Here is a 23,730-nt window from a genome sequence, read left to right as displayed (position 1 = left end):
TGAGAGGAATCATAAAAACAAGACAAACTTGTTTTTGTTGAGCTCCTCGCTTCTCTTCTCTTTCTTTCCCCTCAGGGAAGACGCCTCAGACACAATATGATTCAAAGCCAAGAGCCAAATCCAAACCCACTGGACTTTGAGAATGTTAACTCTTGGAGACTTGCGCCCGTATATGTACAACCTGTGAGATCTGCTGTTAATAAAAGCAGACGTGTCCATGGGAAGGAGGAGACTCTGAATCCTCCAAGCGTCGTTTATGTCAAAGTGCTTCTTTTTTTGTTATCCTGAATAGAGCAAAGACCTGGGCGGCTTCCTAAAGTGTTCAAAAAGGCCTTTGTTTCTGTGCCTTGATATGTATTGTTCTCTACAAAGGTGACACCAACAAGGGTCTGGAGTCTTGAAGATGTTTAGAAAAAGCTGTGCTTCAGGGCATACAACTATATTATGTAATTTCATATTTTTATCACATTTAATATCTGATACACTCAAATGACACAACAGAGGGAAATTATTTTAAAAGCTTGCAGTTTGCACCTTTGCCGGTAAAGTAACCCTCTTTCCATATGTTATAACCATTTTTTATAACTGTAAATTATAGGCACCCCACTGTTGCTACTGAAGTGCTGGTGTTGCTGTGAATCTTTGCTGTCTTTAGCTTTTCTTCCCTGCTCTCCGTCTTGCAGGAGTTAAGCTAAGCTACCGCAACTGACAGCTGGTCCCCTCCGGGACGTGTTTCTGGCCTGAGTTACTGTTTATAAAAAATCCAGATCGTCTCTGAAACATCAAGAAAACAACACTACAGAAAAGCTCCCCCACCTCCCCAACTGTTGGTACTCTAAAAGGTCAGGAATGTTTCACTACAAACAAAATAAGGCAAAGGAAAAGACACAGTAAGGGCTTTTTAACCAAGACGAAGAGAGACCTAAAGTAGTCATAAAATACGTAGGACGCATATGAATAAGACCTTGGGGTCGCATCAATCTCACAAAGGCTGACAGATGAAGTATATCTGCAACGAAAAATCCTCCGTTATGAGCTGTAGGCGAGGCTGACAGGACCGGCCATCTCATATTGGGGGAGGAAAAGCGGGGGAGGCGTCACAGAGCCAGGTGCTCTCCATAAACACCCCCATTAAAGATTGGAACTGGCATTTGTTTGAATAATTTTCAGATACGAAGGCCCTGTGTTTATCCACCATTGATCCCCCTCCTGTCCATTACACCTTGATGGGAGGACCGGCCGTTGTCAGTGGCTACCATTACAGGAAATCTATACCTAATACCCTTCTTATTATGGATGCTCATTTTGAAACTTCAATAACAGAGGTGTCGCGCAGCGTGGGCAGTTATCATTATCCCTTCAAGGGTAGGGCTGGATAAGTGATTTTATAGAAGATGCTGTTACTCAACATGTTTTCATTCTCCATCTATGGAAAAACATCCCCCTCAGTCAGAATATGAGGATGAAAACAATATTTCAGTGTTGTAATATGTGATCCTATATACATGCGAAACTTGCAGTTCTGTAAAAAAAAAAAAAAAGTCAGCTTTATTGATATGCTAATGCAAGAAACCGACACATGTTTTAATAGCTGCAGGGGGTCCTGGGTTGTGACTGCAGCAATGGGAAGCAAAACAACATCCCCAAGGAAGCAGGAGCTTTTAAATTGAAATGTACATTATAGATGTATAGATAGGCAGACTTATAGAGTAAAAGCGAGCCCGGGAGCCATTATGGGCTATGATGGAACAATGACCCCAGGAGCTGCCAAATTTAGAGACAAGCTAGGTCTCCCAGGAAGCATCTCCATTTGGGCTGGAATGGCAAGTGTGACCCTCATCTATCTGCTCCTCACCTCCTACTAATTGAATCAGGCTTCTGCCCAGGATAATTATGTGTGTGTGTATGTGTGAGAGAGTGAGAGAGACTGCGGAGGTGTGTTCGCAAGGAGTCTGTCGAACTAGGTTTAAAATCGTTTAAAAAAATGTGTCTTTCTGAGCTGACCCTCGCTTCGGATAACCATCCGTTTCATATTTCAGGTGTGAATATTGGGAATATTGTGTACACTCACAACCCACCGGGCCTTATACCAATTCCTACCAAGATCCAGAGGGAAAATATAAAAAGTCATGAGAATCTCTCTCAGAAAATCCCTCATGGGCATTCCCTGAGAAATTTTGCATTATAAATGTGTCTACTCCCCACACACATACACCCACTCCTGATACTCTACTATATTCAGATGCATGGATTTAATTAAGAAACGGCGGAATAAACATTAAAAATGTATGATTGGAAATTGCCGCAAGTTCCAGATTCCTTTTCCCCCTCTTCTTTTTTACTGCCTACCGTTGGATGTACAAAAACAATGTTTAAGCACTGTTCAGAGCCTTCCCGGGCATTAATTAAAGGTTTTTTTTCTCAGTGAAAAAGACCAATAAGTTTGTTGGCATCATCAAGGCCAGACATGGACACAAAGAGGGGGGATGCTCGAGGGGAAACACTCTTGTTAGGTTTTCCTATCTGATTTCTAGCGCACCAGCTACGACACCAGCACTCTCATCAGTGTGCAAGATTTAAACAGGGCTTTGAGAGGCTTAGGCCTTATAATTAGTCAGTAGACTGCTTTAAGAATGTTGAGGTAAACAGGGTTTAATTAGGAAGGGTAGAGCAATCTGGGACAGATGTTGTGCGGGAGGGATCACACTGTGACTGTTTTCGGTTTGTCTCAGTAAAATAAAAAAAACATTCTCACTGTTCATGAAAGATAAAAATAACAAATTGTTTCAGATAACTTCCTGTGAACCCTCGCGACACGCTGATGTTGCGAGGATTGTTTTGTTGTTAAGGAGCTTATACTGTACCCCTGAAGACTAGAATAGAATAGAATAATAGAATAGACAAAATTGAAAAAAAAAAAAATAATAAATTATATTACTTAGTGTATAGACCAGATAGATTGTTGTCGGCAATCGTACTACTATGACTGCTACTACTAGCCTACTTGGAATGAAGCTGAATGTTTCAAAAACATTTTAGCTAACTATTTATATGGTTTATCTATTGCTTTTAGCAATTTCAACCTATTTCAACTGTTTATCTAAGCTACTTTTAGCAATTTCAACCTATTTTACTGTTTATATAAGCTACTTTTAGCAATTTCAACCTATTTTAACTGTTTATCTTAGCTACTTTTAGCAATTTCAACCTATTTTAACTGTTTATCTAGGCTACTTTTAGCAATTTCAACCTATTTTAACTGTTTATCTAGGCTACTTTTAGCTAAATATTTCAACCATTTTATTTAACATTCATTTTAGCGGACTAGTTCAATTGTTTCGATTAATGTTGCTTTAGCTTGCAATTTTAACCGTTTATCCAGTGGCCTAGCTACTTTAAGTTAACTATTTAAGCTGTTTATTCAATACCCTAGCTATTTTAAGCTAACTAGTTCAACCATTTATCCATTAGGCTGCTTTGAGCTAATTATTTCAACTGTTTCTCCATTACGTTAAGCTAATTATTTGAACTACTTTTAGCTGCTTATTTCTACCATTTATTCATTTAGCTGTTTAAACTTCTGTGCTTGCTTCCTAGTTTTCACAAAATGTGGCAATTTCCATTCTGAGACCTGCCCATGTTGCTGTAAATCTGTATCTAGGCAGTAAACGGCTTATGTCCTCAGCCCTGCAGGGTTGGTACCTGACAGGGAGAGCAGGACAGGTATTCCAAGAATGTCTTCCTGACTTCCCTACTAAGTGATTGCTGCACCGCTTAAAACCTGCTGATGGGATCGCAGGGCTCTGCCTTGGCTTAAGTTGCCACTAAACCACATGAAACTCGCCTCTGACAGGCAGTGGCTCAACAAGGATCATCACCTAACAATGTGGCAGTCAATGCACCATTTTTGGAAAGTAACAAAAGCAAACACACCTAAGGCGGGTTTTATGGATTCTAAGCCTCAAATAACCACGTCTGCTAAGCTGGAACGAACAGAAGAGGAGGAGGATAGCAGTGTGAGAATGTGAGAGAGAAAACAGAGGAGAGAAGGAGGAGGGTGAGTTGGTGAGAGAATGGAGTGTTAAAACAGAGATGATGAGAAGCGGAGAAAGAAAACGCAAGCTTTGAGGGGCAGATGATGAGGATGACAGAAAGCAGTGGGAGGGAGAGTGAGAGGGAGAGAGGGAGAGAGGGAGAGAGAGAGAGAGAGAGAGAGAGAGAGAGAGAGAGGAGGGAAAAAAATCACACATTCCTGACAGAAGCAACATGGCAGGATCACACAGCTATTTTTCATTCACACTCCTCTGCATTCGCACATGATTCCAAAGGTACCCGAGCCCCAAGGAAGCCTTCCAGCAAACACTGCTTGCCAATTTTTCAAACCTGTCACTCCCTTTTGGTGTATCAGCTTGTGCTGCACAAAGGGGCCTCCTCCTAGTGCTGTCGCTATTGTTGTTGTCATTGTGCCGAAGAGAGGTAAACACGTGAGGCGGTGTCGTTCATTTCCACCCCACAATGCATCACTCTCAGATCACACTGTTTCATTACAGTGGGGATTTTTTCTTTTCTTTTGCACCAGCGTTTTGACAGCACACAATGTCTATGTGGCATATTTCAGTAGGTGTTAGAAAATCGCCTGGAAATATGACTTGTGTAAATAAACAGCGATGGCTTGAGCAATGAGATGATGTGTGGATAGTACACATTGCCTTGTCGATTTAACACTGGCAGTTTGAAGTCGTTGCTTGGTAATCCACATCATTTTTTACCTCTGTCTTCCTCAGTCTCAACTGTTTTACACCTCCCGGCTGCTAATAAAAACAGCTGAGCCTCAGACAGCGTCTCGCCTACAGTGATCTGCACTCTGAGCCCTGAAAACAGAGCAGGCCACTGCAGGCAGGCAGGTAAAATGTAGTCAGTAGCGAGTGTCAGTGTGGTTTGCACCTGAGGAACATGTCTGCCACATGCAAAGTCACACACGACACCTTTGTTCTCCCTCACTTGATCGCACACACAGAGGTGCACACCATTCACTGCCCACAGTGTTCATTATGAGCTTTGACAGAGAGCCTACAGAGCGCTGGGGCTAGTAATCAAACCAGAGCCTCAGTGCGTTCCTAAAGGCAGCCTTTAAAGGCTGCTTAAAGGTGGGGAATATTGCACTTAAAGCTCATGTCGAGGTCTGCCAATGCTTTATGAAGTCCATATACGCAAGGTTAAAGGGATAGATTTTTTTTTTCAAATGGGGTTGTGAGGCACTTATCCATTTTCAGTGTATTACCTACAGGAGATGGCAGTTTGCATTAAGTCAACTCTAACACCTGAAAACTACATATTACAGATATGTAAAAGTAACATTAAGTGAAACAGTTGAAATAGTTAGCTAAAATGTATATGGTTGAAATAAATGGTGAAAGGTTAGTTTGTACCCTTTAAAACATCAAAGTTTGACAATAGCACAAACAAGCTAACCGACTGTCTCGCTGCTGCCCCCATCCATAGCAGTTCACTGCTTAGCTTTTTTGTTGGGACTCCTCCCTGCTTCCCCAAACCGGGGGCATGTCGACCTCTATCAACTGTAGGTAATACACTGGCTATGGATAAGTGCCTCATAACCCCGCTTTAAAAAAAACAAACTATCCCTTTAATATTTCATGCTTGATTAAAATTAAAATTTGTTGAGCGTGACACAAAAATGTCTTCCTGTTCATGAAGGATGTGGGCGCGAGCTTATTCCCTAAGATGCTAGTGAAATATTGTGCAAGGGAGGAAAAAGGTGAGTGTTTATTGTCACGCTGTGTACACAGAGCAGACTGAGTGACTTAGAGTGCTAAAACACTGCAGGCAGTCCTGGGGGCAATTCGGCAGCGGCTTACAATCACACACAGATCTGTCGTCACAGAAGTCCCACTTCATTAGAACACATGCGTGTGTAAGAGTCATTACAGCAAAGAGACACATTCAAACTAGTGGGAAACACTGTAGATTCCCACACAAACACATTTCTCAGAGGTAATCCTGTCATTGTAGCTTCTGTTGTTTTGCTGAGAGTTGATGAGTTACTTGCATACCTTTGAAAATGATTAAGTGGAACCACTCCTGACCTCCCTAGGGCCCTAAGTAAAATTCTGCTATGGGGCCCTCCTACCAGACCCGTGAGCCATGTAAAGCATTTTCCACACAGTCACACTTGACACCCCAATGCTCCCATTACAACACTCCCTCCTTTAAGACAGTTTGCTCCTTCTCTCCATCTAAGAATAAGTGTACCTATACAGAACACGATGCGGTATAAACAAACAATATTCATTGAACAGAATATTTTCCATAATCTTATAATAAGTGGATATTAGATTATTAGCAGTCCTCACAATACTAAGCAGTTATCTTTGGCTAAACAATGTAAATATAAGTTTATGAGATATGGCTGCAGCTCTATGTCTCAAAATAGTAAAAATAAAACTTAATGACCTATACAGCTGTGTGTCTCTGTCAGGTTTCCTTTCATACATTTGCAAATGTAAAATACTATTTACCCTTTACTATGGCTTGGCTGAATACCTGATGATTACTATTTAGCCTACTAACAGACATGCACCAATATTGCCCAGTTTGCCCAGTTTATCAACATTTTAAATGCAATTTTTAATTAATAGTCAATGTTAATCCATTGCTTGACAAAAGACTATATAGTCTTGTCTTCATTGCCAGGTCTTCATATGAATGCGTGTTTATGCAGGGTGGTTGTGTTTTCCTAGTTGCAGTTTATGAGCACCATCGCCCATTGGTGATCAAATGTAATAAATAGTTATGTTACTCTCACTTCTGTCAGGCCCTGGAAGTGGCAGCAAGCAAGACACAGGCAAACCGTATGAGAGAGCGTATGGGGCCGCTCGGCTTCCAATCTACACCCACTTGGTAATTTGGCTATATACAGTATTTCTTCAAAAATTTCTCCTTTTTAGCCTTGACTCCAGTTCCTTTAATCTGTCTGAATAGATTCATTGCTATTCAACCGTCCTGCTCCTCAGATATGAAATGAAATATAGCAGACTTGTTTCATCTATCTTTAAGATTCATGGCTATTTGATACTCTGGAATGTTTGAAGACACTAGATTCCCATACGTGATGCATCACATCAATAATAGGCTTGACCTTGCGAGGCATGTCTTATCTCGAAAGGGTTGGACGTGTGACTCAGATCTTTTGAAAGGCTTTTGTTTAACCACATCAAGCTCATTCTTCTCGCCGGAGGAAAAGAGTAAAAAAATATGGTGTACGTATTGTATTTAAAATCTTTGGAATATTTCCCATGCAGGAATAAAATTAGACAGTAGAAAGTGGTTAACCAGCGACCAGACTTGAGGTAGTGCCGGAATACTAAGTTAAAGAGCAAAGTATTGTGCAGTCACTGATGTTCCCCTCACTGTCTAATTTGATCTCATGAATCAAGAACTCAAAGTAGGGAGGACAGTAAATTATGGGTCCCTAAGGAGCTGTGACACAGGGAAGAGATGAGCCCATTGTATGAAGCAACCGCTGCCAATTTAGTGTTCAGGGACCTTCATCTTTGAAATGCTCCCCGCTTGCCCAGGTGGCTTTATCAAAAGAGTTTAGCGGAACATGGTGTTCCCACGCCTCATTCAATTCTGAGCCAACTATGTTAGAATACCCTGACTTTTTTTTTGAGAGGACGTTGCCCCTGAGCTCCGCTTTTGGCAGTGATGCGTCTGAATTATGGGGTACAAGCAGGATGAGAGTGCACAGAAAACCTTTGAAGGAAAAAAAAAATTCAGGCTTATGGCCATGGGAGAAGTTGCGACTGGGCGAGAGTGGCGGAAGGTATATTGCCATAGTAACAATGGATAGCCCACCAAGGATTCCTGAGCAAACACAGGCATACGGTTTAAACAATGACTGAGGACCCTACGCCAGTGTGCCTCCTTGTTCAAACAAAATCTTGCTGTTACAGATAACGCTGGCGTTTTAAACATAAATTACAAGGTCTCCAATTGTCATGTCATGTCCCCAATTCACTGCGAGAAGAGGCTGCCTCTGCGAAAGAAAAGCTTATTCAAAGAGATTCAAAAGAGCAGATACACACACACACACATACCCCGACGTAAATCTTTCAAATGTGCAGAGAGGAAGCAAAAGGGAGGCAAGAGCGGTTTGCATGTTAAGCACATTTGCGTCGACATCAAACGATCGCCCCGCAATAGGCTTCACGGGGGGAAAGTAATCGCCGCTGCTCAAATATTTGCCGCCGCGTCCGCAGAATTCTGATGGCGATTAAAGCAAAAGTAGCGGTCTTCCCTCGAAGTCCAGCCGGGGGAAATCTCCACGACGCACTCGTAAATGTCACCCATGTAGGCACTTAGCTGCTTGTCAAAGACGCTGTGAGCTCCCCCTCACGTCACCAGTTCATAAGAGCTCTTCACTGTGTGTGATAATCTGCCTTTATGCACTTATGTTCCCAGCGGTTTGCCTCCTTTCTGCTGCAGTCTGTTATTAATACATCATCATGGATGGATTAAATCTGATGAATCTGACATTAAGTGAAACTTACTGAGCAAAGGCTGGGTTTGAAATAAAGTTGAGGTAAAATATAAGAAAAGCTGGTCGTGTTTAAGCGGCTTTGTTTACTATTATTCTAATCATTTTACCGCCCCCGGACATGTCAGTTTGATTGATGTCCTTGCCTTTCCCCCCAATCCCAGACCTCATCAACCTGGAAAAAGAAAACAGCAACAAATGTAACAACATTCCCTTTTTTCCCTGCCTCTGTGGACTAGCACCCCCTCAAGGCACTTCTCACCACTGAATCCACTCTGTAATTTACAATTGGCTATTGTGTCCCAAGTGTCGCGTCGCACCAACTCAGAGTAAATGAAGCATGTCAAAGACCGGCCTTTCAGCCTTGATTACATCCTCTTGTAAGTCCCTCCCTTATAATTGCAGCAAACCAAGCAAAAGCTGCAACTCAGAACACGTTATTATTCAATCACCTGAGTTCAGCCACTCATTCGCAAACCAAAATGTGCCGTTCTTTGCCAGCGGTCGGTTTGATTGAGTGTTTATAGCTGTTACTAAGAACATTGTTGCTGAGGAAGAGAGAGAGAGATAGGGAGAAATAAGGAGGAGGACTCCATCTCCTGAGATACTGCAAAGAAAAGGAGTAAAAGGTGAAACCAAAGCGAGGTAATAAACAGGCTATAGGGCAAGGTGCCGCAAATCAATACCTGAAACCATATTAAATGTCTGGAGCTCCTCAATCCACAGTAGAATTTTGTCTGACTAAAGCCAGCATTACAGTCATCTCCTCTTTATTTTGCCGTTCCCAACAGGGCAAACCAAAGCATATGAGGGACCGTGTCCAACGGCAGAAATAAATACAGCTCTGCTATGGAACAAAACCTTTCATCTTAACAAGTTTCTCTTTAGTCTGATGGATCTGATGAAGAAAGTATGATCACTTGTTAGTTATACTTGTTTTTGGGGGGCTCCAATAACAATTGGTGTGGAACTAATGATTGTCTTCATTATAGATTAATCCTGTGAAAAGTAGCAAAATATGAACATTATAAATTTCCAGTGCCAAATATATTCAGTTTACTGTGATATATGACAATGAGCAGTATACAATCTACACATTTAAGGAGCTGGAAGCAGCCATTTTTAAGCATTTTTGCTTGATGAACGACTGAAATGATCAGTTTTCTCTTGAAAGATTAATTGACTCATCGTTTCACGTGTAAATATTACCGAGAAGAAGTCATACAAGTGAGGATAATGCAAAGCCAGCCGGTGACTATTCGCAATAATGACCAGCTCGCTCTACATCAGGGGTGTCAAACTGATCCAGTAAAAGGCCGTGTGGCTGCAGGTTTTCATTCCAACCAAGCAAGAACACACCTGACTGGTCTTACTCAATCACCTGAACTGTCTTCACACAGTTGACTTGTTGGACCAGGTGTGTTTTTGATTGGTTGGAATGAAAACCTGCAGCCACACGGCCCTTTACTGGATCAGTTTGACACCCATGCTCTACATTATCCAACTTATTGCATGGTGCTTACTAAAGAAATCATTAATTTGACAAAAACAATATTGATTTTAATGGAATGCTAACGTTTTTGTCCACGGCAGATGTTAAACTTACCATTTTATACATAGCAGCGGTCCGCTATTCAGAAATAACAGACCGTAGAATGCCGTGATATTCGACAAGGCTGTGTAATAAGCATAGAACAAAAGGTGGATTCATCTCAGCTTACCAGTCTGTCAACGAAAAATTAGGGTCAACAACAAGACTGCATTCTCAGTTGTCCCGGATTAACGCTGTTCGATCCCCGGCTCCCCCCGGCCCCTCTGGTCCACATGTCAAAGTGTCCTTGGGCAAGACACTAAAACCCCAAATTGCTCCCTGTGCTTTGAATGGGTGTGAATGGAAGTCGCTTTGGATAAAATCGTCAGCTAAATGAAATGTAACACTTGCTAATTCTGACAACTAGCCACTGAGGAGAAGTGAGGGCCAGTGGCTAGCTGTCACTCAAGAGGCTGTGCCCCTAAATATTCATAAACTTTAACCTCCAATAAAATAAAAACTAGCCTGACATAAAAAAAATTCCTCCCCCTCAGTGTTGTCATGGAGATTTGTCCTAAACAGACAGACAAGAATGTTTTTTTTTTACCAGGCTTTAAATAGGTTTAATTATGCTGTGAAAATGGCCTGTTTAACATGGGAGTCAATGAGAAACTGCTCTACTGTGCAAACTACTCCTAGTTGATACTCGACAAAGTGCAGTTTTTAGCACTTCCTTATTGGATCAACCAGGTAGTCGTTGTGGTAGGGGCTCGCCTAGGTCACATACCTGGCATTATTAACTTACCTGACTTTTTTTACATGGTTGCAATAAACTAAACTACATAACAAAACGTGATTATTTTAACTCAGACCATGATATTTTTCGAAACTTAAACAATGATTAAGTTGCCTAAACATAGGGTTGGTTTTCAATTCACAACATTACTTAAGACAGCTGCAAAATTTGTTTTGTTTCCCTAGAAATGTCATTGAGAATGCAGTTTTGTCATATGGGAACGTAACGTTTGTGAGTCAGCGTTGAGCTCGCTGGAAGGAATATTTTAATACAGTTTGTCCTCCAAAAATATCTCAAGGATTCTCTGTCATCACTATTTATATAACATTAAATCGGTAATTGCGGAGTAGATGTAAGGCGGACAAAAACACTGAACGTGTTTTATGAAAATTCAATATATCAATAGAAAGTCGGTACCGCCATCTGTCATCATCTGCCTCATGATGATCACAAAAAAGCTATACCAAGGCTGCGACATTATTCACATTTCAACTTAAACCAGCATGCTAAAAGACCTGGCAGAAGAAAGTGTACATCAAGAAAGAGGCAAATTGAAAAAATTTGCATTTTCAAAAAAAAAAAAAAGAAGCTGGCTTGGACTTCATATTTCATTTGATTTGATAGCAGCAACCTAGCGAGGCCGCTCATAACTCCAGCTGCCCCGTGACCTTCATTCTTCAGCAGGCGGGCAGACTCTTCCAGCCTCTGACAAGAGTTATCGGACCTGGCTAATAGCCTGCTCTCTGCCAGGTAAGGCCTCATCGATACAGGCTTCTCCTGCTAATGAATATTTCAGCTTTTTTTCTTTTTTTTTGCACACAGAGTTTAACACAGGTGGTTGAAATACACATTAATAATCACACCCGCGTCCAATAAATCGCTCAACAGGGGCCAAAGGAGCTCTCGGTGCCTTGCTCGAGGGTGCCCAGGGTAACTGTGATTCACATCATCCACCCAGACTACTCGAGCTTGTCGTGGTTTTTTTTTATTTTTTTTAGATAAAGTATTGCTCCAGCCTTCAGGCTCCATCTGCCTCTGTACGCATGTGTGTAGAGAGTATATGTAATAACCAGACTCACATACAAATATAATGAACTGCATTCCTTGGGTAAACACAGCAGCACCAGCGCACAAACACACACACACACACACAGGATATTGAAACCCTCTCAGGCATGTCGCCGCGCGTGTGCCTGGCGTGCGGGATGATGGAGAGGCTGAAATGTGGAGGCCCCCGTTTGCTCTCCTCTCCAGCCCTCACAAGATACACAAACACACACACACTCATACAGTAACGTACACCACACTTTATCAACACACATGCACATACTTTCACACAGGTCCCCCCAGGCTTTGATGAATGGTCGGTGAGTGCTCTACCTCCTGTTTCATACACATATAATCTCATTTGGGGACCACATGGTGGGAGCCGCACCAAAACAGGGCTAATAGAAGCAGTCAAGCTGTCCTCTTCCTCCCCCTCCCCAAGTCAAGTCATATCCATTATACTCTGCTGCTTAGCAAATACTGCAGCCTGTTAATAAAAAGCTATATCCTTTTGTGCAAAAGCTTTCAGATGCATTATTTAACCCCGACAATTCTTAATGTGTCTTACGCAGTTAGGAGATCTCAGTAGATTTTAATATTTCAGCACTTTCTTAATACAAAAAGAGGAGGGTCAAAGTCAAAAGCAGGGAGTAAAGAGAAGAGAGGCAGAACAGGTGCATGTCTGTCAGAGCCTTAAATAAAAAAAAATAATATAAAAAAATCAATGTGAACCTGAACCCAGGGTGAAGGTTGTGGCAATTAAATACACTTCGATTACACTGTTGAACCTGTTACCTTTTCCCCCTGTCAACACTTCTTCTGACTAAGTCCGGTGCCTTTTTCTTCCTCCTTTTCTCCCGGAGACAACATGTCAGTTAAAGTGTCTTTTTCTTTACCTGTCCGCTACGCTTAATAAACAACTACAGTTTGCTGGCCGGTAGCAAAAAGGTGGCACTTTGGGGGGTAAATCATGGATCAATCTGTCTGGTTTTTCATGGTTCTAATTCTCTTCACGAAGGCCGCGTGTGACAACGTGGCTGGATGGGATTTAACCCCACACACACACACACACACACACATACACCCACCCACCCCACTGACGCAGTGTGGGGGGCGGACCCTGCTTGCAGTTCCCTTGACACCCTGGACCCATGTCAGCAACACTGACAGGGAGTGATTCATCAGATTCATCACCATGTTTCCTCCACAGTGAGGGATGGAGCGAGAGAGACAGGAGGCCCGAAGACGTGAACAGAAACTGAGCTCATTGGTGATCAAAATGCACGGACCCCTCTTCCACCTGTTTGAATCTACACAAAGAGGAAAAAATGGTTCGGTGACCTTTTCTCCAAAACAACAACAACAAAAATCACATCATTACGGGACTCTGACTCTGACAGACTCAGACATTGTTGCAATTTTGATGAGGCACAGTGTCACAGTAAACAAAACGCTATTGTTTTTCCTATTAGTCTCACAAACAACAAGCTTCACATCTGATCCGTGTTGTGCTCCAGCTCGTCGACAGAGAACCATTCCCCAGAGCAGTACAGCAGTGGAGCTAAGCGATGTTCTCATTTAGGCAGGTCTAGCTTCTGAAGTCGATACAAGAGGACAGCTATGGAGAAAACAACAAGGCATATCATAGACCTTGGGAGGCTTTTAAAAGTCAATTTAAAACACAAACTCCGACTAACAACCGCCGTGGAAAAACAAGTCTGCAATACGGCGAGCGCGCCATGATTGATGGTGCCACAGGAAAGGCGAATCTGCAAAAATGAATCGGCTTTATCCTGGTGAGCCCTATCTAATGCAATCGTTGCTGAGTATGAAACGAAATTCCACTTTGGATGACATCAAATTGAAAGAAGCAGCGAGAAGAGGGTGGCATCCCCAACACCACCACTTACAATCAGCAGCGTGGAGAGTAATAAAGGTGGCATGCGGCTAAAATTTCTTGTCCGTGTCCCCCCCCCCCCACTTTTTCTCTGTATTTTAGCATCTTATTTCATCTTTATTTCTTATCTTATTTTCATGTGAAGACAACTGAGCTCATCTGTTGTATGTATAGATGAGACAGAGACATAGAAATGGAGCAACACTTTTCCAGGTTTCTCCCCACCCTATATAGCCAGGAAGTCAAATCCTCAGTATTAACATATTATGCAGAGCAATAAACCAAGAAACCAGCCAAGGCAATCTCTCTCTGACTTCCTCTCTCAGTCGCTCCACCATTTCTGCCGGCGTATCAGGTAAGTCTAATCCTTAGATTAGTAATTGCCTTAGAGGGAATGCATTCGAATCACCAAACCAAATTAGACGAGAAAATGCTGCCCGCTGCAATTTCATGAGTATTACTGTGCACTCTTACTCCTTCCATTTTCCTTTCAGAACATAAACAACAAAAGCCTGAGCAGCTGCGGATTGAATTAAGCCATAATAGATCCAAAACAATTTTGATAAAATTAGCCACAGTTGGCGGTACGCGGCACCATACAAAAAAGGGCGAGCGCTAATAATAATGTGGCAATAAACAAACCAGCACATTGCACATAATGTCATTTCTTACTAAATGCAAGATTTCCAGACTGTGTTTTTCCCCCCGTCTAATCCTGAAATTCACTGTAGCTTTACAAACTGTTCTCGTACGTTGCTCTTCTAATGTGATGATCAGCAGATTGCTTAAGTGACTTTGCTACCGACCGTCCGAGAAAGTCAGATTCAATGATAATAAAGAGAGGTTTCTACTTTCTCTGTTTCTCCAAACAAATTAGCTGACCTGTATCCGCCACTGAGAAAGGATCAGGGATGACTAAACATGTTAAAGCTCCTGTGGAAACACTTACCAAGTAATTGCCGTATTGTGGTTGATAAATAATTGACTGCCACACAAGTTTCACAGATAAAATCATCCCATCAGGGGAATTAAAGGTTCCTTATCATGCTCAGTTTCAGGTTCATATTGTACTTTGGGTTTCTATTAGAACATGATTACATGCTTTAATGTTCATTGTCTGTCTGAATATACTTGTTGTCATACCTGTCAACACTCTTTCTCTCACCGTGTCCCTGATAGGACATTTCTCCCCCTAATCCCCCCTTTTTAATATTCATTCATTCATCTTCAACCGCTTGTCCCTGTCGGGGTTGCGGGTTGGGGGGGCTGGAGCCGATCCCAGCTGACATGCGTGAGGCGGGGTACACCCTGGATAGGACGCCAGTCTATCGCAGGGCACATAGAGATGAACAGAGACAAACAACCATTCACACCTAAGGGCAGTTTAGAGTCGTCAATGAACCTAACACGTGCATGTCTTTGGACTGTGGGAGGAAACCGGAGAACCCGGACAAAACCCACGCAGACACAGGGAGAACATGCAAACTCCACACAGAAGGGCCCAAGCCGGGAATCGAACCAGGAACCCTCTTGCTGTGAGGCGACACTGCAGACCACCACACCTTTCTCATGTGTTTCTGAGTGTGATATATATATGTTGCCAGATCAGATTGGAGGATTATATAGCTTCTTCACACATTACTATGCACATTACGCTTCATTTTGTGGAAGCTGGCAACCCAGTCTGAAGCATGTGTCATCAAACAATCTTCAAACACTCACTCGGTCTCTGCACTCAGTTCTGAGCCTGGGTGAATCTAAACGGTTACAATGCAACACTCATGTGAGTTTTGGATGTTATCATTGATCGTGTCTGTGGCGTGGAGGTCAGTGGATACCACCTGTAGGCAATAACCTCATTATAGGTCAATAAAATGTACCCGAAAATCTAAAGATACAGTATTACACACATTCCGCTATCTGGAGCATTGCCTGTAATTCTGACCTTTTGTGAAAAAACATGTTGACTTTTGGTGATCCCTTCTTCTGTACAATTTGTAGGCCTATGTTTTTATTATAATTTTAATGTGACCTATACATTTAAGACCAATTATGATTTTACTTTCACATCCTTGTATTTATTCTATTCATGTGTAGTGTATGGTTATACAGGGGGGGTTAAATTTCCCTCTTTTTTACAACCTATTGTTGGCAGGTATGCTGTATTCACCCTCTGTCTGAAACGTTCCGTTTTAGTGTCTTTAAGTCCCCCTCCCTGCAAAAACCCAGACTGCTCTGGTTGGTCAGTGTTTCCGGGTCAACCATAGATGCACTCTCGGTGTTTTTGCAGCCATCATCGCAGTCGGGGAATGGCTGTAACAGCACTGCAGCTGCACTTTCTAATTGTATTTAGTAGAGTTTTGACATCACAAGTCGTGCAGTTGATTAAAAGGCACAGTTTCTAAATACTGGCCATTTTTCATTTGCATTTCTCTGCGGATTTTTGATACTTTGAAAGTTTTTGTAAAGCACTGCAACCAGCTTGACAAACAAAAGAGGCATGGACAGCTCACTTTTTACAATATGGGACCTTTAAAGCTCCATATGTAACAGAGGACATGTTAAATGCTGCCTCAGTTGGACTTTGTGAGTTTCAATTAGGTCAGTTGTGGCTTTCCGTAGGTGTTTAGGCAGATACATTTTGTAGGTTAAAACAAATTAGGCCAGAAGCAAAGTACTGCATTTTCATATTGGTTTCCTGATCTGCCTAGAGCCTGAAGGGCAATCAGCCTATGTTTTGGCTACAAACACCATCCAGGTGACCGCCATTTGCATGGCGATATTGTTTGGCAGGGTGAGGATTCGACCAATGCAAATCTGATGCTTCTCAACTGTATTCATGCTGGAGAGGTTTGCAGCTACGATAGGGCGTCGGTGGAACAGCTGGCCCGAGCACAGGTGGTGAGCACTGGGGGCTGGGTTAAGGACGATGTCCAGTTATGCTTGCTGCATCAGCCCTGAGGCAGGATGACCCGGTATAAGAGTGCAGACAGGAGCTTTGCCTGCCCTGAGGGGCTACACCGCAAGAGTACAGAACACAAGCTGCTGCGGCTCACCACTGATTAAAAGTGATCCACCTGGGCACGAGTGGCGCTTTGAAGTGCAATGATAAAACAAAAGCTGATGGCTCGCGCTAATTCGATGGCTAAGTGATTTCATTCCTCACTGCATTACGGTTGGACAGCATTATTTTCTGGCACTGGGGTAGAACAGACGCTACTGCCAAAAGTAATAAAGTTTAGTGTTCTGTTAAGTGCAAGCACTGCTCATCAGCCTTCAGATGTAAGGATCGGACATGGGTATGTAAGGACAGGGAGACATAGCGGACATGTGGAAAAACAGCAACAACAAAAATAATAACATTAGTCGCAATCAATGGAGTTATGAGAAAAGATGAAATGTCAAGTCTGTTGCCCTTCCTGTTCAAGCCCTCGACAGCTGCTGGGTTACACACTGGCTTCTCCCTCACAGTTAAATCAGCTTAATGACTGTTTAAGTGTCTGATGGGCTAAAAAGAAAGGCTCGCCTCACCGATAAACTCCGTCAGTTGCTTGGTTACCTGCCTGAGCAGGTTGCCTGCACAGATATTGTAAGATTAGGTAGGCGAGGGGGAAGGAAAGATGGAACCCGATACCTTGGAGATTACAGTCAATGGTCAGCACTATTCTCTCTCCCTTCTCCCTCCCCGTCTTTCCCTCTATCTTTCCACCCGAACCCCCTCGAGTCGCTTGTGAAACAGTAGGGGCCATTCTCTATACCGCTAACAGGACCGTCTTTCTTGTGCCTGTCTCTATCTCTTCCCACAGACGGACCAAAAAGAGAGGGAGTAATAAAAGAGACGGGGTCGTGGGCGAGGGAGTTCAGGTGCACAAACACACACACACACAAAGAAAAAGAGGGTTCAACTTGTTTTTGGTCAAATGGGATAAAAAGGTCAAGTTTATATACTATAACCTTTGTAATATGAATGCATCTGAAGAACGTAAAACACCACATTTCTAAATATAATGTCACTGGTAATCATTGACAGCATACTTTTCTACCACTAATCCAGGTCTTGCACACATTGTTCCCTTAACTGAGGAACACAAGTGTCTTTGAGTGCTTTATTACGTCTGCACCCTGTAGTGGCACTTACATGAGAACAGAATATTTCTCGACGCAGGCTTCCCTAAAAACCGAGAGCATGACCGCTTCACTACTTAATCTAATACAGAGGTGGCTGTTTGATGCCATAATTTGAGCACATGAACACACACCTTGTCTTCAATTAGCTCTCTTGTGCAGCCATTAAATTGCACCCTATTCACCGCAATGGAACGCATCAACAGTGAGTATTTACCGAGCCTATTGGAAATAAAAGGCCATTAAAATATCCGCTAGTTATTGTATATTAAATACCTCACAGGCACCACAGAATAAACATGGATGATATTGCCCGGTAAATAAATATCCAAACTATATTCCCAAGAATCACAAGAAAATACTCTTTGTGCATTATGTTTTTTTCCCATGACACTGTCTTCTAACAAACGTAGTCCATAAAAGCTACCGCAGCATTAATGTAGGGAGTAAATAAATAATTATATAAGTGGAGCATAGTGACACACAATACAGGCTGCTGCCGCAGCAGCAAATAGAGTGCCCTTTTAATTATGCAGGAGACATCCGAAAGCAACAGCACTCCTCACACTCTGGGAAGCAGCTCAGTGAATACACCATATTAGAAGCTGTTAGAGACCGAGCAGGGGAAGAGAAGGGAGAGAAGTAAAAGGAGAGTGAAATGATTTCAGGGGAGTAATAGCAAGAGGGAGGGGAGAGGGATATAGAGAGATGAGAGCGGAGATTTAAAAAGAAACCACTGCATGAAAAAGCTAAGGCAGAAAGCACCATTGTAAGGGGTATGGTGTGGTGGCAGAGGCTGAAAAAAAAGCAATACGGAGGAAGGAGGGAAAACAGGCAGCACAGGTTGATGCAAGGCGTGCAAGGATGTATGTACTACATGGGCCATAGGGGAGTTCAAGGGGCAACAGTTGGCGTAGGATATAAAAACATGAAGAAAGAGATATCTAGAGGAAACGAATGAGGGGAACAAACACAGAAACTGTAGGGGGGGAGCAACAATCTAGCTGTGTTCTGAGAGAAAACAGCACTCCAGAATTCTAAAGGAGTAATGCTGACACCAAGTAAAAGAAAGATCAATAATTCATTAGACTGCCATAGAAAACACATAAAACAATAGTGGTCTTTTTTTTTCCTGAAAACGCAAATCAGCTCACTTCATTATGTATTAACTGTGTTTCTTGCTGTTGTTGCACATCACAGCGCAAAAAAACTGCCAAAAAACATAAAGACCGAACTGATAAAAGCCCACATTTGAATATCAAATCATGCCACCTACACCTTTTTTTCTTTTTCTTTTTTTTTTTTTCAGTGGCACTGCAAATGAGAGAAAAGAGGAGGAAAAAGAGAGAAAAGCAAATGCAAGAAGGAAGGTAAGACTAGCTGGAGGGTGGAGGAGAGTGGTGGGAAAAGCAGGTAGAAGATGGCAAGCATTAGGGAACAGATAAAGGGAGTAAAAGACACTGAGGCACAATATGTGAGGTGGTACAAAAGAAAAAGAATCCACAGCCAGGTCAATGAGATGTCAATGCAGAAGAATGTTAATATGACCTCCTGGCCAGATGTTCCTACTCAAGCCGAGACTGTGAAACTAACTTGCTACCCTCACAAAGCCATGTTTGTGCTGCATTCACCCTACATCTACCTTTCTCTCTGATCCTCTTTTGTTTTTTTTACCCTCATTCACAAGAAGACAAGGCAGCCTTGTCACAGACACAGGGGCAGGGCAGGGCTTGACATGGGTAAGGAGGGGGAGCGTAGCCGGCCCCCTGGCACACTCCCCTCAGGGGTAAAATAACTGCAAATCAAACCCTTATGTGAGCTGTCTACAACACTCTAGCACATAGTTGGTAAGGTTAGTAGATGTGACACCGCAGACGGAAAAGGCAGCCTAAACACATGGCGTGATGAAAGGGAAAAAGTTGGTTTAGTCGACTGGTAACAATACTCCTTGCATAAACTAATCTAAACCTTTCTCTTTCCTTTCAATATTATATGTGAATGGCACTCCAAACCAAAACAGATCAATACAGCTAACTTGACACACATTAGCACCATAAAGGCAACAAGACAACTGAGACTAGCCCTGTCAGAAAGCATTATGGTAGGGAGAACACTAAGAAGAAAGAACAGAAGACATTTAAGAGTGGTGGAGGGAGGGGAAAAAAGAACATGGAGATATGTCTCCTTACCTGTTTGTTGTACTTGTTGATAGTTTGACTGCTGTATTCGGAGCAGTGGTCAGATCCAAGGGAAATGTTATCTCCGGTGCCAACAAAGGTGTTGGCAGGGGGCAGGTCCTGAACTGCCTGGTGCTTTTTTCCAGCTGTTGGCGATTGCGGGTGAAGCTGGACAGTGGGGAGTGGTGAACTTGACTTGTAGTGACGGGCCAGATCTGGGCTCCCAGGCCCTCCGTTGACCGAACGGTAGCGACCCATGCCGGGACTGTCCGACAGCTTTTCGTTGACGCCGTCGTATCGCTGCCCGTTGGGTTTGGAGGCCTCTACGGTGACGATACTGCTATAGAGCGGCTGTTTGGACTTCTGTTTCTTCTTATCCTTCTTGGGCTTCTTGGACTTATCATGCGGCTGTGGCGTGAAGAAGTCTTCGTGATCCTTCTTGCCGGCCTCGTAGCCGTTTTTATTCTTGGGACGGCAGTAACGGGCCATGACGACAACTAGAATAATGAGGATGACCGTCATGATGCCCGAAACTACTCCGATTACAATGCTTAGCCGTTGTTTGCTTAAATCATAGTTGGGGTCACCAGCAATGTTGGTGTTGAGAGAGGTGCTCAGGCTTTTGGCCACCTGGGCGTCTACAACTGTGGAATTGAAAAGTGTCTCGTTAACATACACATGAACAAGCGTGGTGGTGCTCTGTGAAGGTTGGCCACTGTCGTTCACCTGGACCACTAGTCTGTGGAGTCCATAGTGCTTCTGCTCTAACTTCCCCACCAGTGAAATGACCCCAGTGCCCCCATCAATTTCAAACAGCTTGAAGGGGTTTCCCCCAATGATGCTGTAGTTCAAGTCCGCGTTGAAGCCGGTGTCGCTATCAGTGGATATGACAGTTCTGACTACTGTTCTGATCTTACTGGAGGGGGGAAGAAGGGTGTATGAGCTGTTGATTGGGAAAGTGACTGTTGGTGCGTTGTCATTTTCATCCATGATGAAGAGCGAAACAGTAGCAGTGGCAGATCTGGGAGGGTCACCACCGTCCACAGCCTTGACACGGAACGTGTATGTCGTCTTCTGCTCTCTGTCAAAGGACAGGGTGGAGAAAATAGTCCCAGTGTCGTTCTCGATAGAAAAGGTTTCCTCCTCTTCCTCGATGAAAAGACTCATCTCTGCATTTTGGCCTTTATCCGCATCAATGACAGTGACCATGCCAACTGGGCTGTTTGGCTCAAGGTTCTCTTTGACGTAGAAGGTGAAAACATCCTGCATGAACTTGGGTTCGTTGTCATTCTTGTCTGCTACAAGGACGACCACTGTTGCAGAGCCTTGTAGAGTGTTTATGCCCTTATCTTTGGCTATCACTTTGAATTCGTAGCGCTCTGTTTGCTCTCTATCCAGAATGGTGTTTACTCGGATGTCTCCACTGTCTGCATCGATAGAGAAAATCCCATTTACTGATGAGTCGAGGGAATAGGCTATTTCAGCATTCTTCCCACTATCTGCGTCAATGGCTGCCACTGTTGTCACCCTCTCGCCAGGGGCATTGTTTTCTGGGAACGACACCTCTACTACATTCTGGCTGAAGATAGGAGGGTTGTCGTTAGTGTCGCCCACTTTGACGATAAGAGAGTTATTACTTGCAAGGCTGGGGCTCCCTGAGTCCACTGCCACTATGACCACATTGTATTCCTGTGTGGCCTCATAGTCCAGCGGGGCAGACGTGTGGAGGAAATATTTCTTTTTATTCTGCTCACCCTCCATCTCGCTGGCCGGTTTGAGCTGAAAGGGAACATCCCCTACCACTGTGCAGGTCACAATGCCATTTTCACCCTGGTCACGGTCTGACACCTGAACTAAGGCGATGGGTGTGTCAACCACCACATCCTCCGCCACGTTGGCTACACCATCTTTTAAGAAAATGCGTCCAATTTTCCTTATCTCTATGGCAGGGACGTTGTCGTTTTCATCCTTGATGTTCAACACCACAGTGGCCTTGTCCATTTTTGGCGGCTGGCCTCGGTCACGGGCCATTACTGTGAACCTCAGTTGGCTCACTTCTTCACGGTCAATGCGGTGCAACACACTCAGCCACCCTGTGCTCTCATCCAACCTCAGCAGCCTCCTTACTGACTCCGTGGCTGCTCCAAACACATACTCTATTTGACCATTAACCCCCACGTCTGCATCAGCCGCTTTGAGCTGCAGTATGGGGGCACCAGGGGAGCTGTTTTCTGGCAGGTCAGCTTCATACACACTCTTCTCAAATCGAGGGTTGTTGTCATTCACATCAGTGATCATCACCCTGAGAATGGCCTGGGAGGAGCGAGGGGGATCTCCTCCATCCCTAACACGCAGCGTGAGCTCATAGGAGTCTCTCTGTTCCCTATCAAGGGCTCCTTTAATGATGAGCTGAGGCTGCTTCTCTCCATCAGTAGTGTCAGCAACTTGCAGTTCAAATACGCTGCTCCTGCTCGCGCCCTCCTCAAATCTCCTCTTCCCTGAGAATGAATCCCCAGAAGAGCCCAAGCGCCTCGAGTTCTCCCCATTGTCCTGGATAAGCTCATATCGCTCTATTCCATTTCTGCCAAAATCTCTGTCTGTGGCTGTAGGCAGCAGATAAAGCGTTCCAATGGGTCTGTTTTCCTCCACAGACAGTGTCAGGACAGGGGAAGGGAAAGACGGGGTGTTGTCATTTATATCTAATATGATGACTTTTCCCTCAAACAGGTCGACCCAGCTTTGAGCCGGCCCGATCACTGACACCTCAAAATCTATAAAACACTCATTTTCATCAAATATCATTTGGCACTGCTGTAATTTCTCACGGTCTATGCGCCTCTCGTTGGTGGTGAGCTCACCTGTTATGTTGTCTATTTTGAAGAAATCAGAGCCCGATTCTAGCGTGAAAGTCACCTCACCGGACCCGGCAACAATGCCCAGGTCGCCGGCTACGTTCCCTACTCTGACATCGGCGGGTCCCTCCTCAGCCAGACGGTACCGGAGCACTTGCTTGGCAGCAGGCTGATGCACAAGCTGCAGGATGAGCATGCTATAGTACAAATAGTCCACTGCACCAGTAGTCCTCATTGTTCTCCCCTGGTAAAAATGTCCACTTTGACTTGGAAAAAAAATGTCCAAAAGAAATTCAAAAACAAAAAAACAATTTAATCACTACCGGAAAGTCCGAAAATGGAATGTCGTTTTCATAAAGCGCAAAGCCCTCTGCTTCGGGATGCGTGAGACTTCATTCTCAGGACGACTTCCTACATGGCTCCTGCTGCAGTGCAAAGCAGCAAGTGCACCGGGCTCTCAGTACGTTCTCTGCTTTTCCTCCTCCACCACTGGGTGTAAGTTGCTCTTTCCTTGTTTTAGTAAAAAAAAAAAGAAAAAAGAAGGAAGACAGAAAGACCAAACGCAATGATATCAAAAACTCACCAGAGATGCTCCGTGCGCTCCCGCAAACATCTGAATTGCATGCGCGTAAAAGCCAAAAAAAAACCTGTTATAGTCCGAGCATCATATCGCCAGAAAGTGAATTCAGTCCATATGCTCTATTTACTCACAGTTTGTGGTTAGAATCTCCTTTTTCTTTTTTTACTG

General features: G+C 43.5%; 1 protein-coding gene across 1 annotated transcript in view; it reads right to left on the bottom strand.

Annotated features, from left to right (window-relative positions):
* pcdh7b (protocadherin 7b) overlaps window positions 1-23,217 on the bottom strand; it is a gene marked incomplete at its 5' end in the record, with an annotated part of 114,869 nt that extends 91,652 nt beyond the window's left edge. Inside the window, one exon of the mRNA XM_083936668.1 lies at window positions 20,143-23,217. Coding sequence (XP_083792794.1) covers window positions 20,143-23,217 — 3,075 coding nt within the window. The remainder of the gene's footprint in view (window positions 1-20,142) is intronic.
* Window positions 23,218-23,730: the final 513 nt, after the last annotated feature.

The sequence above is a fragment of the Echiichthys vipera genome, assembly GCF_963691815.1.
Source record: "Echiichthys vipera genome assembly, chromosome: 22".
NCBI classification, from domain to species: Eukaryota; Metazoa; Chordata; class Actinopteri; order Perciformes; family Trachinidae; genus Echiichthys; species Echiichthys vipera.
This window is presented reverse-complemented; position numbering and strand designations above follow the sequence as displayed.